At 46.5% G+C, this 15,696-nt stretch overlaps 1 protein-coding gene across 1 annotated transcript; it reads left to right on the top strand.

Moving 5' to 3' along the window:
* Positions 1–6,026: 6,026 nt before the first annotated feature.
* On the top strand, positions 6,027–10,821 carry LOC105049690 (brassinosteroid LRR receptor kinase BRI1). The gene has a single exon (XM_010929461.4). It carries the CDS (start codon positions 7,113–7,115, stop codon positions 10,500–10,502), a length of 3,390 nt encoding a protein of 1,129 aa, XP_010927763.1. The 5' UTR covers positions 6,027–7,112; the 3' UTR covers positions 10,503–10,821.
* The last annotated feature ends 4,875 nt before the right edge of the window (positions 10,822–15,696 follow it).

Raw genomic sequence — 15,696 nt, 5'->3', positions numbered from 1 at the left:
CAGCCCCATACCTTAGCACTGGCGACTGCTGCGCCATTAACGCCATGTGATGTGAGGTCCAGCCCGCACCGTCTACAGGCCATGATTGGTAGCTCAACATGCCGGACCTGCTTCATTTGATTAGAACTTTGAATAATAGAGAGGCTCTTATAGTTGCAGAGAATGATACAAGGGCAGTCCCTCCCCAGCGTGAAAGCCGGAAATGAAACATGAAAAGGATCAATGATGGCTGTGAGCGCCAAAAGAGAGAGAGAGAGAGAGAAATTACATTCGACAAGATTTTTTATTTTTTTTTTCCCTTCATGATTAGGATGGGCTAACTTTTATTGCTTGAGCTAGATCAAGCTTGAAGAGAGAGATTCCTGATAATGTTATAAATAACATGTCCTTTCTAGGGCTAATATGCTAAAGAACTTCGTCCTACTAAATTAAGTATTAGAATCGACCAAACTGAAGACGTTATATATGCATGGTATTGGTTCTCTTTCTTTTTATTTCTAAAATAGATCATCAATAATAAAGTAAGTCCATCTCTAACTTCTATCGTCAAAAATTTGACAGCAAAAGATCATATCATACAAAATTAGATAACAATCTTTTGCCTAGTGGATAAAATTCAATTCTTTGATCCAAAAAATAATAAAAAAAATTCTAAAAAGAAAAAGAATGCCTTTCTCTTTCATGGATCCTTGTTTACAATTTTCTTGATTGTATTGATATGTGTTTTTACAATTAGAATTTGCAACTCGTAGCTTCAGAATGATTATTACATTAAATCAAATTAAATAGCTTTTTGATTGAAATTTCATCTTTCAGTTATTATTTGTTAAATTTCATTTAGAAGTTTAATACTTATTTCCAAATATCAATTATTATGTTTCTAGTTATAGAGATTTAATTAACCCCAAACAAAAATATTTACGGTTCGGTCAAAAATTAGATATAATACAACAGTATGCAAGTGCATTGATTGTTCAAGATTATTTGATACTATCCATTAAATCATACTGATGTATGCACTTATCTTTGGTTGTAGTATAAATAAAAAATAATCATGAATCACCAATTTTTAAAAAATTATAAAAACTTATATATTAATAAAAAATATGTAGAATTTTTTGTTATTTTCAAACTACATACAAAGTTTCAAAAATTTCAGATGAATAAATTAAAGTATATTTCTTTTTGTTTTATTTATTGATTGCTTCTTTATAAAAAAGATGTATAGGATATCAAGATACCATAACTTGCTTAGAATAACTAAATTTATTATAATATATTTATTTAATTCAATAAACTTATGTGTTTTAAGTTGTGCTGTGATGGTTGACACTGTCTTCCTTCTTCTTCTTTTTCTTGTTTTTTTGGGATAAGCTATATAAGCGGTCAAGATCTCAAAAATTTAGGATTCAAAAATACAAAACCAGTTTAGAATAATTTCTTCAGAGAAAAAAAGGCAACTACACCTCGATGGTTTGTATGACATATGTCGCCCTCCTGATAGGTAATGGAGAAGGAAGGAATATAAGGTAAGTATTAGTTTTCATTAAATAAAAAGTGGCCCAGCAGCTCATTGCAAAACATTGCCACTTTCCACTAAAAGTGTGGGTTGGGTCGCAACCACTCTAATCATCAAATGTGAGAGAGGAGAATACGTAGGGGATTAACCCTATTCTTTTCTCCTAAACTTCTCATTCTAAATAAGCTTTTTTTCTATCGTTTATGGTAAATATATTATTACTGCTTAAAATCGATCGAGATGAGAGAGAGAGAGCGACTAAGCCTCACGTAAAGCTGGAAATGGGCTAGGACCGGTCCGATGGGCTTCGGGCCAGGCCGCTTGTGGGTCGGGTTTTGGGCTGGGCCCGAATAAAATCAGACCAGGTTTGAGCTCAGAAAAAGAGTCCATTTCATTTTCGGGCCGGGGACGGGCCTACCATTGGTCTGGCCCGGGCTCGAGCCCGACTACAAGCCCAACATTTAGGTCCGAGCCCAAGCTTTAATTAATCTTCATTCGTTCTTCGTCGTCCCTCCCAGATCCCAGTCTGCTACGAGGTTATCAGCATCGATTAGGGGCTCAGCGTTGCCCATGATATCAATGAGTCCGTGGCCATCACCATCCTCGGTGACCTCTCCCACTCAGCCCAAATTTAGGCCCGGGCTCCCACACTACTTCGAGCAACTGGAGATGAGTCCTGGAGAGAATCGACGGCAGCAGCGGCAAGGGGGAGGGGATGATGCAAGGAGGGGCGATGAGGCAGCCGCGGTCGAAAGAAAAGGAAAGGACGAAGCTTAGGGAGCGGCATCGACGGGTGATCACTGCGAGGATCCTATCTGGGCTCCGACAGCATGGGAACTACAATCTTCAGGCACGGACGGACATCAATGAGGTCATCGCCACTCTCACGAGGGAGGTGAGTTGGATGGTGCTCCTCGACGGCATCACCTTCTCCTCCCGCTCCTCCGCCTCCTCTTCTCCTCAAATTTCCATCTCTCTTCCTCCTCTTTAGTCTATCCATCTCTCCCTCATCTCCACCACCTACAGCTCCCTCAAAACCTTAGACGACCCCGATCCCCAGCTCGTCGCCGTCTCTGTCTCACCCACCGCTGTCATCAATGCCTGGGACCTCATGGATGACCTCGATGCCTCCCCTCCCCTACCTCCGCCTCCAAGAAGCCCTACCTCAGGGTTCCTGTACGCCATTCATGATTTGAAAGTCTTACGAGTCCCATTCATCAGCATGGGCTGTGGATTCTCTGGAACCTATACGTTGTAGCCTTATGGTTTCTTTACCGTTTGCGACTTGGCGCCTCGTTTTTGCGATTGGAGCGGGTCGGCCCGATTGGGCTCGAGCTGTTCTCGGGCCTGGGCTCGGGCCTACATTTTTTCAAAAAAATCAGGCCTAAGCCCGGCCCAAAGTTCAAAAAATTATTTCGGATCGGGCTCGGGCTGGGATAGGGCTCGACCCGATTCCAGCCCTAGCCTCACATAGGGTTGCTGGTGCTGGAGTAACCTGTAAAACAAGTTCAAATCGAAGATTGTGATTCCGATGAGGACTCTCGGATGCTTAAATCAGATTCAAAAAATAATGAAATAGCAACGAATTCTTTGAGAGAGATTGATTGACTTATCTGATCCTCGAGGTTCTGATGGTTTATATAGAAGGCCGTCGAATAGCTGGTTGCACAGCTGTGAGATCGTATGATTTTGAGATTGTGGGACCGTTGGACATATCATTGTGGGCGAGATAACTCGGCTTTTAATCACTCTCGTGAGATTGGGAGAGTCAATTACACCTGAGTTGATCCATTCGAAATGGATAGCTATCGCGCACATCGAAAAAATAAGTCGACGGAGACAATAGGGGTGGCTCATATGCTAAATGGATTGCACGGATATCTCAGTTCTGTATAACGATTGGTGGCCGTAGAGACAGCTCGGCAACTTGAAGTAGCCTGCGACACCATGCTGATTCGAATACTCGCGATAACCATCAATTCGAGATACTCACGATAACCACAGTAATACTTATCATTATAAGTGAGTTATTCTATCCAATAAAAAAATTAAAATAAAAAATTTAGCCTTCCAAATAAAATCAAAAAAATATTTTAATTTATGGAACAGGACAAGACAATCCGAGGGACAAAGTTAAAAAATATTTTGTACAGGAAGATAATTTTTAAAATCTTTTCTGACAAAATTTTTCCAATCAATATATTAGAAATGCCAAAATACTGCAAAAGAAAAAAAAAATCATCTCAGAAAAAAAATATACAATTGCCGATGTGTGATTTTTCTCATTCAATTCATCACTGATAACCTATATCATGATTGGTATGAATCACGAGGGATGCATCCAAAGGAAAAGTTTCCAACGTGAGTATGCTGTTCATCTACACTCGTTTGTACATTATAAGAGCCAAGATAAGAACAGCGTGGAGAGTCCCAACCCCTCAAAAAACACTCAAGTGTGCAGTCTCCCCCAACCCAACTCCTTTTCCTCTCTCTCTTCTCTCTCATGCCAATAGCAGCGCCGGACAACCCACCTCACCATCATCATTCAAAGGGTGGGTCTCTCCCCCCACTATTTTGTCTTCTCCTCCCAATTATTGCCTACTATCGGTCTCTCACGTGCGTCCCCCCCTCTTTCTCTCTCCACTCCGCCGTAACGTTAAAGGAGCCGATATATCAAGAGTTGGATGCGCGATCGATCTAACGGCCATTCCTGACCCCTTCCGCAGATTACTACACCCCAAGCGCGCCTCTCCCATCGGATCCCTTAGATCGGTGGGCCCTCCTTACTCAATTTCTATCCCCTCATCCTTCGGACGGTCTAGATCAGCGCTGGAGGAGCCCGGCGGTGCCCGATCAGTCAAACTACGCGTGGGGTCCGCTCTACGTGTGCCGCGTCACGGTCAGCGGACAGCCGCACGTGTCCGTCCCGGCTCTGGGTCCCACCTTTCTTTATCCATCTCTCTTGAGGTTCTCGGTGCCCGTTTAGACATTGAAAAGACTTAATGTTTGGGCACCCGACATTGCCCCACCGTCTGAGTTTTGTACCCTCCGCCGTTTTCTCGGGTTTGGAGTTACTCCGGTGGTCCAATTCCTGGGTTTCTTACGTTGGTGCGTGTAGGCCAGGACTGTGAAGCGAGTGGGGGCTACCACGTCATCCTGTGGTCCATCTGCATTTATTGCACGGGTGTGTGGCCATAACTTGTCGTTCGCGACTATGTCGCCCCGGGTCGGTTCCCCAAATGAAGTTGGTTTCGCTTATGATTCTTATAAATGGATATTTCTTCAAAATTCACCCGGGGAGTGGCTTCTTTTAACCCGTGGGGAATTTATTGGGGCAGGATGCTTAACTATGTGCTTCGTCCTTTTCACGCTATGAATAATTTTTAGCTTTTTTAAAATCCTCCGCTTTGCCTCCTTTTCCCGCTACCTCTTTCCCTTTCCCTTCTTACCCTTGTAGCGTCCCTCGGCCGTTTGATCGCCCATATCGGCCGTCAATTATAGACAAGATCAAAATTGAACGGTTCTGATCGTCAAGTAAATAGACGATCGAGATCGATGCTCCACCGACTCCCGAGGTCTCGTATGATTTGACAGCTCATTCCATGCGTTTTGACAGAAGCAGCCATCGCCTGTCCGGTTAGATTCACCCAAGGTGAAAAAATAGTAATAATAAAATAAATATCCACTGTATTTTTTTTTTTAAATCGTGGAATTATTCCAGATGCCCAAAACGCCCTCGATCGGAGGAAATCCGAACCCCACGGGGAGAGCGAGGATGACCACATACGTAGTGATTTTTGCTATAATATTTTTTTTATAATATTTTATTATAAAAATATTTTAGATATTTTATATCTTTTTTTCTTCCATCGTCCCATCTTCATACTGCGCACACCTCCTCCCCCAACCCTCCCTCGACGGTCTTTACCTCCCCCCGATGCTCTGTGCCACCCCTCTCGACGGTCTTACCTCTCTTCACCGGCGCTCGTATTGCCTCCCAACCCCTCTCGTGCTCGTGCCGCACCTCCCCTCTCTGGCGGTCTCCCCCTCCCCCCGGATGCTCGTGCCACCCCCCCACCGGTCTTCCCTCCTCATCGACGCTTGTGCCGCACCCCCCCTCCTGTCTTCTCTGCTACAGCACGCCCTGCCACCCCCTCTCGTCCTCTCTTCTCCACCGCAACGCGCCCCGCCATCCCTCTCCTGTCTTCTCCGCCACAACATGCCCCGCCCCCGCTCCCGCAACCACCCAACTCTTCTTTCTTCCTTTGCCGCAGCCCCCCTCCCCCCTCTGTCTTCTTTTTGCTTCTCCACCGCCCATCCGCAAATCCTCCGCTCGACGGTTCTCCCCTGCTTTTGTGGCTCCGCCATCGTGCCCCCCTCCCTTGCCCACGACACCCCACCACCCCCAACGGATCCTCCTCCCTCCTCCCCTCCCCCACCCCTCTCCCCCTTTGTCTTTTTTCTTCTTCTCCATCACCCACCCGCAGGTCTTCCGCCTGCGCAGCTCCACCATCGCGCCCCCCCTCCCTCGCTTGTGGTGCCCCCACCACCCTGACGAGTCCTCCGCCCATTGGTGCTCTGCCCTTCTCTTCTCTGTGCGACCCACCTCCTTCGCTCTTGCACTTATTCTACCTTCGATGGCGCTCGCAACGTCTCTTTGCCATCTATGGCTTCTCCGCGCCACACCCCTGCCGCCATCTCTTCTTGCTCCTCCTCCATCTTTGATGGAACTTAAAAAATATTTAAAAAAAATTAAATAATTTTAAAATTTTAAAAAATTGTCGCACCAGTCGTATATAAGAATTTTTATCCGGCTAAAATTTGAATGTTTCGTATTTAATTGGATAGTCAAAAATATATAAAAAATAAAAAAAAATTAAAATGCCCTTCCGAGCTTCGTAGCAAAACCCAGTACGTAGTTTAAGAAGGAGAGCGGGGCATGTTTGTAATCTAACATTGAAATACCGTAAGATCTGGACCTCAAGCTTTGAGTCGGAGTTCACGCGAAGAATCCAAACCCTTCCCGTATTCACGAAGCCACCATCTCAAGATTCCCCACGCCTGGATCCTGCGGCCATCCCTGTCCCTCATAAAATGACCAAACTACCATCCAACTTTCCACTATCTCCCTCCTGAAAATATATAATCATCCGAATGTCTAGGGATATTTCCGGTACAGGGAACGGTAAACGGGAGGTTGGGAACCACGTGACTCCACCTCGAGCAGAGAGCTCTCCACGTTGCGAATCTCTCCCAGATTCTCCTCCATCACTGCCGTCCGATCAAAGATCTCAACGGGGGGATGCCACGGTAATCTAAACTAAGAATAAAATTCTAGGTTATCCTAATAGTTAAATAATTAAATTTAAAAAGCAGTAATTAGCTGGGCACATGGCCTGTGGGCCCACCACAGCTCCCTCAGGCCTTTCCCTCCTCCCCCACCCCCCCCCCCCACCCCTCCTCCTCCTCCGTTCTTCCTCGATAAATAACCAGTCCTCTTCCTCCCTCCTAACCTTTTGACTCCCCTCGTTCTCCCCCCCCCCACCCCCTCTCTAATGACGGAACTCAAACCCTAGAAACCCTTACCTCAGCCATGAGTGAAAGAGAACGAGACCTCGACGGCCCATCCATGGACTTCCTCCCTCTTCTCCTTCTGCTGTTACTACTATTCTCAGGGGTTGCATCGAGCGATGCCGGGGACTTGGAGCTTCTGATGTCGTTCAAAAGATCGCTCCCCAATCCCCAGGTCCTCCAAAACTGGGACCCGAGCCAGAACCCTTGCTCATTCGCCTGCGTCAGCTGCAAGGCTGGTCGCGTCGCCGGCGTCGCCCTCCAGAGCGTCGCCCTCAGCACCGACTTGCGCTCCGTTTCCTCTTATCTCGTGACCCTCGGGAGTCTAGAGAGTCTCTCCCTCCGCTCCGCCAACCTCACCGGAAATATCTCGGCGGCGGCGTCCCGGTGCGGCAGCCAGCTCGCCGTGCTGGACCTCGCAGGTAATGGCCTCGGGGGGTCGGTGGCTGATGTTTTAAACCTCGCCGCTGCCTGCTCGGGGCTGAGATCCCTCAATCTCTCCGGCAACTCCATTGGGATCCCTTCTGCCGGGAAAAACCCTTTTGGGTCTGGTGGGTTCTCGCTGGAGGTACTCGACCTCTCCCACAACAAGATCTCCGACGAGACCGACCTACGGTGGTTGCTGTCCAGCCTCGGCCTCCTCCGGCAGCTGGACTTGAGCGGGAACCGGATCACCGGCGGGATCCCAGCGATGAGCACCTGCTCCGGCCTTCAACACCTGGACCTGTCGGCGAACGAGCTCGCCGGCGCGGTAGGGGTGGGAGTCTTCGGCGGGTGCCGGAGTTTGAGCTACCTGAACCTCTCTGCCAACCACTTCACCGGTATTCTTCCCTCCGACCTCTTTTCGTGCTCTTCCTTGGCCTCCCTTTCACTCTCCAACAACAACTTCTCGGGCGAGTTCCCCTTCGAGACTCTAGTCTCTTCGATGCCGAAACTCAAGACTCTCGAGCTCTCGTTCAACAACTTCTCTGGGCCCCTCCCGGACGCGGTCTCGAAGCTCTCGATGCTGGAGCTTCTGGACCTCAGCTCCAATGGCTTCTCCGGGTCGATCCCCTCGGCTCTCTGCCAAAGCTATGAAACTGGCTTGAAAGAGCTCTACCTTCAGAACAACCGGTTCGCCGGTCGCATTCCAGAGTCCCTCCGCAACTGCTCCAAATTGGTGTCGCTGGACCTCAGCTTCAATTACCTCAGCGGAGCCATTCCCGCCACTCTGGGCTCTCTGTCTTCTCTCCGCGATCTCATCATGTGGCAGAATTTGCTCGAGGGCGAGATCCCGCCACAGCTGTCCAACATCCGGAGCCTGGAGAACCTCATCCTCGACAATAATGGGCTGACGGGATCCATCCCCGCCGGCCTCAGCAACTGCACCGATTTGAACTGGATCTCGCTGTCCAGCAACCACCTGAGCGGCCCCATTCCCTCCTGGATCGGCCGGCTCGGCAATCTCGCCATCCTCAAGCTCGGGAACAATTCTTTCTCCGGCCCCATCCCGCCGGAGCTCGGGGACTGTAAGAGCTTGATTTGGCTGGACTTGAACGACAACCAGCTCAACGGGACCATCCCGCCGGCCCTCTCCAGGCAGTCGGGCAACATCGCCGTCGGCTTGGTCACCGGGAAACGGTATGTGTACCTGAGGAACGACGGGAGCAGCGAGTGCCGCGGGTCCGGGAACCTGCTGGAGTTCGCGGGAATACGGCCGGAGGAGCTGAACCGGCTCCCGAGCCGGCGGTTCTGCAACTTCACCAGGCCTTACATGGGGAGCACTCGGTACACTTTCAACAACAATGGCTCGATGATCTTCCTCGATCTCTCTTACAACCAGCTGGTCGGCGACATCCCGAGGGAGCTCGGGAGCATGTACTATCTCATGATCTTGAACCTGGGCCACAATATGCTCTCCGGTCCGATCCCATCGGACCTGGGTGGCTTGCACTATGTTGGTGTCTTGGATCTTTCTCATAATGCTCTCGAAGGTCCGATCCCAGCTTCCTTCTCCGGCCTCTCCATGCTGTCCGAGATCGATCTCTCCAATAACAAGCTTAATGGGACCATCCCCGAGTTGGGACAACTGGCCACATTCCCACGGTACCGGTATGAGAACAATTCCGGCCTCTGTGGCTTCCCCCTCCCATCTTGTGGACAGAGTGCTAATGGCACTGCAAGCAGCGACCACCGGAGGTCTCGCGGTTGGCGGGGCTCCCTTGCTGGGAGTGTGGCGATGGGATTACTCTTCTCCCTCTTCTGCATTTTTGGTGCGATCATTATTGCGGTGGAGACCAGGAAGAGGAAGAGGAAGAAAGAAAACAATAACAGCTCACGAGATTTCTACATCGGTGATAGTCGATCTCATTCCGGCACTGCCAACTCCAACTGGAAGCTGACGGGCACGGAGGCCATGAGCATCAACCTTGCCACATTCGAGAAGCCTCTTCGGAAGCTTACATTTGCCGATCTCCTCGAGGCGACCAATGACTTCCATGACGACAGCCTAATTGGCTCCGGTGGATTTGGGGATGTCTACAAAGCCCAGCTTAAGGATGGCAGTGTTGTTGCCATCAAGAAACTGATTCATGTCAGTGGGCAAGGCGACCGGGAGTTCATGGCCGAGATGGAGACCATTGGAAAGATCAAGCACCGCAACCTGGTTCCTTTGCTGGGCTACTGCAAGGTTGGAGAAGAGCGGCTTTTGGTCTATGAATACATGAAGTATGGAAGTCTAGAAGATGTCTTGCACGACCGGAAGAAGGCCGGGATCAAGCTAAATTGGGCAGCAAGGAGAAAGATTGCAGTCGGGGCGGCGAGAGGTCTAGCATTCCTCCACCACAACTGCATCCCCCACATAATTCACAGGGATATGAAGTCCAGCAACGTCCTTCTTGACGAGAACTTGGAAGCCAGGGTCTCGGATTTCGGGATGGCGAGACTTATGAGCGCAATGGACACTCATTTGAGCGTGTCCACCCTTGCAGGCACACCAGGATACGTCCCACCGGAGTACTACCAGAGCTTCCGGTGCACCACCAAAGGGGATGTATATAGCTATGGTGTGGTCTTGCTTGAGCTACTCACAGGGAGGCAGCCGACAGACTCATCGGACTTTGGGGATAATAACTTGGTCGGGTGGGTGAAGCAGCACACGAAGCTGAGAATCACCGATGTCTTTGATCCAGAGCTATTGAAGGAGGACCCCAATCTGGAGCTGGAGCTGTTGGAGCACCTTAAGATTGCTTGTGCCTGCTTGGATGACAGGCCATTACGGCGCCCCACGATGCTTAAAGTGATGGCGATGTTCAAGGAGATTCAAGCAGGATCGACAGTGGATTCCACAACCTCAGCTCCTCCAGCTTCGGTTGATGGGAGTTTTGGGGTGGTCGATATGAGCCTCAAGGAAGGCAAAGAGGACAAGGATTAAAGAGGGGGAGGAATAACATTGGCAGAATTCTTTTTCAGAGAAGGGAGGCAATGGAATCAATTAAGCCTCCCACATCTGCTTTTCAGCCATCAATCCTCACCATTTCAGTGGTATGAGAAAAATTTTTCCTGTAGCGTCATCGGTGAATGTATTATATCAACTATAAAACCCATGTTTTCGGTTTTTTTTTTGCCCCTTTCTCATACGTCGGTTATAGTTATCATGTGTTGTACATAGAAAGTCAATTTTCTTCGAATTCCAATTCCATGTTTAGGAATAATTGAATGCTCCGCGATGACTCCAAACCAAATTTCTGAAATCCTCCTTGTGTGTGTAAAAAAACCGAAGCATACCTCTTAATGTGGATTGGGTGCTTAAGATATGTATGCTTCTGAATTGCCTCTCATTTGTTGCTTATTCCTTTCTTGTTAAGCAAGGTATATATAATTCGTTCTTATAAACTCAATTCAATTCAATATACCGCCGATGACGAAGAAGTCCATGCATGGTATGGTAGTGCTACGAAATTGCTTAGAAGCTTTGTGATTTATATGATACATTACTCAAGACTTTGTCACTTGAAGCATTTTCATTTACAACGAGTGCTCTGCTGGCCATCCTTAATTTGCACAGCCTTTTTCTTATGCTGCAATACCTTATATATGAAGCCGCGCCTTTTGCCATTTGACTACTCCACCCATGGGTCCTTCCCATCAGAAAACAAGCTTCTAGCTTTTGTCTAAACTCCAACAACTTCAATTCAAATGCCAGAAACCATCAGGGATGATGATACGTTTCAGAACTCTTGTAGGAAAACCAACAGCAAAACTGGCAAGGTCCATTCAGGGCCTGGCATCATCATCTTGGTCAGGTGGGGACGCACACTTTTTTCCATTTGATGCAGAATAGCTAGTCTGCTCCCACTCGTGGCTGGCTCGTCTTTATTCAACCCGAACGGGTCAAATGTTCTCTCATTATTTTTGTCATCTTGTCAAATTTCTTATATGTAACGTGGTTCCAAAGCTTATGCACAGTTTTCAAATCAAAGCAAGCCATGCTCCATCTTCTCATGCATGGTTTGATGTTGTGCATGACCTTCTGGCATTTTGAATATTTAACTGGATGTTAAAAAATCGAGATTTGTGTTCCTCTTAGCAAATCTGTAGTCCATTATACAAAGAATGGAGAAGCATTCAAAGAGACTTGTCATCATATTACAATGGGCGGATCACCTTAAAGTAAGTGCCTCTGGAGTTGTTTAATCACCATTTGCCTTTCGTACTGTAGTTGCGTGCATGCGGATATTAAGCAATACATTGTGGTTTTTGTGCACAAAAAAAAAAAGTGGCATAGATTCCAAAACAGCGATGGATCGATGTATTGGATTGCATAAGAGCAGTTAGAAGAAACACTCAAGATTTACTCTCCAAAGATTGATATGGGCACATCAGGGAAATCCTCGACAAAGAATGGGCAAATTTCTTCTGCTGGTGTCCAAATGTTGGTGCAGCGAGGCCTAAAGTTATCTCCATGAAAGTTGTGAATATATTTTTGATGGAAACGTTTTGTTTTGTTCCTCCCTTTTAAGGAACAAAAGTTGCGAAGAAATTGAACATACAGGTTAGAGGTAGTGAACACGCATTGCTAGCTGAAGCTGGTCTTACAGATAGAAATCTTGATAGTTATGGGGACTATAGTCCCATAATTGAGGACCATCAGGAAAGTTGGTAGCTTGCAATTGAAACAGTTTCTACTTTCTCGAGACATTTTTGGGAATCGTTATATAAAAAAATGGCACCACGGGAGGCCACTGAATAATGAATAGCCACCTGCTATTCAAAATAGTGCCATCATGTCGTGGACCCTCAGAGCCCTCCCTTGTCCATTGAGAAAGGGGACATAAAGGTCATTTTGGGACAATTTACTGTGCCCCCACTAGATGGCCTCAATAATACATTGGGTGATAATAATATGTTTTGATGTGCAACATCACCAAAAGTAGCTCTGGGAAAAGCCATATATAGAGTGCTTCTTTAGACCATAGAATATAGAGATTCCATCAGATCCTCTTCACAAGGATTTTGCTCGCATATGTTTCTCTCGAGACATTATAATGATGCAAATCTACATAACCATGATGAGCTCCTTATTATGCTAGGCTCTTCGCCTTCTCTTTCAATTGAGAAGCTTGGAATCATTCATACCAGACCGGAAAGGCATGAAGGCTTGAGCTGGACATTTGCACTACATTTGAAGGGGCCATTTTGCTTCTGGAACAATTTGTCGTTAAGACTATTTGATGTTGCAGGGCCACGGTAGCAATTAAATAAGGGAAAGCATGCAGGTAACCCGGCCACATGCGTAAACGTTAGGCCGGGAGCAAACAAATAATATGGTCCTATGGAGATTACACTTTGTCTGCTTGTTGATGTAGGCATTGTTGGAAGAAATGATGTAGCTTGCCTTAATTTTGGTCTCTAGAGTCTAGACCTACAAAGATCAAGAAAAATTAATAAAATGCTTAAAATCTATTATAGCTTGCTGTGGTTTTAAATTTATACACCATCAATATGCTGTTCCATTCCATGGGATGCTAAGAAGTTGAACTCATTTAAATGAAACACCATTAAAAGTAGCAAGTCTCAATCTCTTAAAACAGTCAAATATTAATCTTCATTTTTAGGCATTCATGTTTTGGCTCCAGACAACCTAAGAAAACGTTCAATGAACGATAAGAGTCGTGTGGCTCGAAGTCTCGGAAGCAGAGATTAATTGGAGGCAAGCAGCAAGTAATAATGTGCGTAGCTAGTGGGGACCAAACAGGAGCAAGTTGAACGAACCAGGAACTAATCTTGATAAACTACTAGTTATTTTTATTACTCTGGGTACTAATGCATTCTTTGAACATGAACACAAGATGCAGAAAGATTATAGTTAGCATACACCCATCCATAGCTTTCGGCGTCCCCAGTGGGGGAGGCACATGGGCCTCATGACAGCAGGGGTTTGCCCCCGCCCTTCCCTTCAGCGTCGTCTTCACGTAGAATACTGTTTCCAGCCGTTCTTGGATCTTTCCCTTTAATTTCCTCATGGAAGCAGTATATACATAGAGAGAGAGAGAGATCAGTCAAAAATTGCTTCCACCTGGCTGTTTGCATTCAATCCTTTTCATGTAATGCATTTCGCATGTTTGTGGTGCTGCACAAAAATTGAAGGAAAAAAGAAAAGAAAAAGGGAGCCACTCCCTTAGATTGATAACTTGCACTAGCAGTTAGTTTATTTGGATCGAGTTTAATGGGTATCATGTTACACGACACAGCTTAAATGCAAGATCGGTATTAACATGAACTGGAAAATAATTGGCAATACTATATGCGGTTGAGAAGAGGAGACACAGGATAACCGAAAGGAAAATTTGGATATTATGAAATCGCTCTACAATTTTATCAGGGTTATGTATCATACCATGGATCGATGGAGATGGATGATCTGACCTTGTTCTAGGCAAATGACTGGCTAGCCGGTATGTACGACTTGTATTCACACGATGACAAGCTATCCTGGTATGAAGATGATGCATCCAAACGTTGGAAAAGATCTGCAATTGAAAATATCTATTTGAGTCAAACACCCGGGTAAGTAACCTACATCTGTCATCTGTTATCTTTTAGATCGTGTGGAGCATGTAAGCTCTTCTATATGGCCATATCTGTCACTTCAGTCTTCAGGCCAGCTAGTTTCCGGAGGCATATCTTTAACAAGTTCATGGAATCTTTTACCAAACAAAAAAAAAAAAAAAACAAGTTCATGGAATGAGGAAAGGTAGGGACATTTAATTGGTTGTATTAATTACCTTGAAGAAGCTCTTGCCATATATCTCTGTCATGACAAGCTGCTCTCAAACAGTGCAATATAATGCAGCGTACGTGTCTGAACGTGTCGCTAGTGATGCATGTCCTGTTTTTGGCTTATGAGCACCCAACATGACAAAAGTTGATGTACATGTATACGTTGGAGGGTTGTGGATGTCTTTCGCTTGATAGAAGGATTCATCTTACACACCATTGTATCATCCATTAGTTACCTGAAATATATGCAACTAGATGAATGATAGGATTCGGATTGCTTTGAGAGTGAATGATCTGATGATAGATTCACGTGAAGGAAGGTGGATTCATCTTTCTTGCGGAAGATACAACCCGAATCTTATCAATGCTGTAAAAAAGCTTTGCGTCATGGCAGCTTATATATATAGTTTAGCAGGTACTTGTGGAACGACCCTTCGCGCATTATTTGAACTTGTTACATAGGATTGCATATATTTTTTTTTTCTCGAGTTTTAACAAATGCAAAGTTCGCCCACACTACCATCCAACTAGGTAGGTAGGTTCGAACCCCCAAACCAATCGAGAATAATTTTAGGTGGGACCCCTGCAACAGCCCAAGCCAATAACCCTCAATAGGTGGGACCCACGTCAGGGAGATAGGTCGATTCAAGAACCCAAGAAAATTGTACATACGAACTCCAGCCGGCATCCCTACGGGCTCATGCTCCACACGTGTAGAGTCGATGGGCACGTGTGTTGGTGCTCGTGCGGAGGGCAGCCGTGGCCGGGCAGGGACCGGTCCCTGGGGAGCTGAGTGCCCACGTGCATGGGGAGCAGGACGGTGGGTCCCATCTCACGGCATCGGAGGGCGCCTCTGCTTCTCTCGTGGGGTGGAGAGACGTCACGTCAGGCGCACCGCACGAGAGCCCACCAACCGCACCGAATGATAGATTTACTGTTCTTACTTTTGACGGAGATGGCCTGTAGTCCTTCATGACTTGCAGTCAATCCAAACCGTACAGTGGAATGCCATTTAATCAGGTGGGCCGATCAATGGATGTTGTTGCATTTCCTTTGCTTTTAGATATCGTAACATTGCATCAAGTTAGCCCAACCGATGGTTCTGTTGCTATTTCTTACAATAGATGTTGCATCATTTTTAAATAAAATCTTTAGGGTGGGTGGTTGTATGAATGCAACAGGATTGATGTAAATATATAATAATAGGATGTGGTCGTTCCCCGCAGTGAGGAGTCCCATCACCTTCCACTTTCCACGAGCTCCGCTGGCACGCATTTGGGTTAAAATAAGGGGTGGCCACGTGGTCGATCCTGGTTGGTAGGGTCCATGGAATCACCCGCTCGAGG

Source organism: Elaeis guineensis, chromosome 2 (genome assembly GCF_000442705.2).
Source record: "Elaeis guineensis isolate ETL-2024a chromosome 2, EG11, whole genome shotgun sequence".
Classification (NCBI taxonomy): Eukaryota; Viridiplantae; Streptophyta; class Magnoliopsida; order Arecales; family Arecaceae; genus Elaeis; species Elaeis guineensis.
Note: the sequence above shows the minus strand (reverse complement) of the source record. Positions and strands in the feature narration are given on the sequence as shown.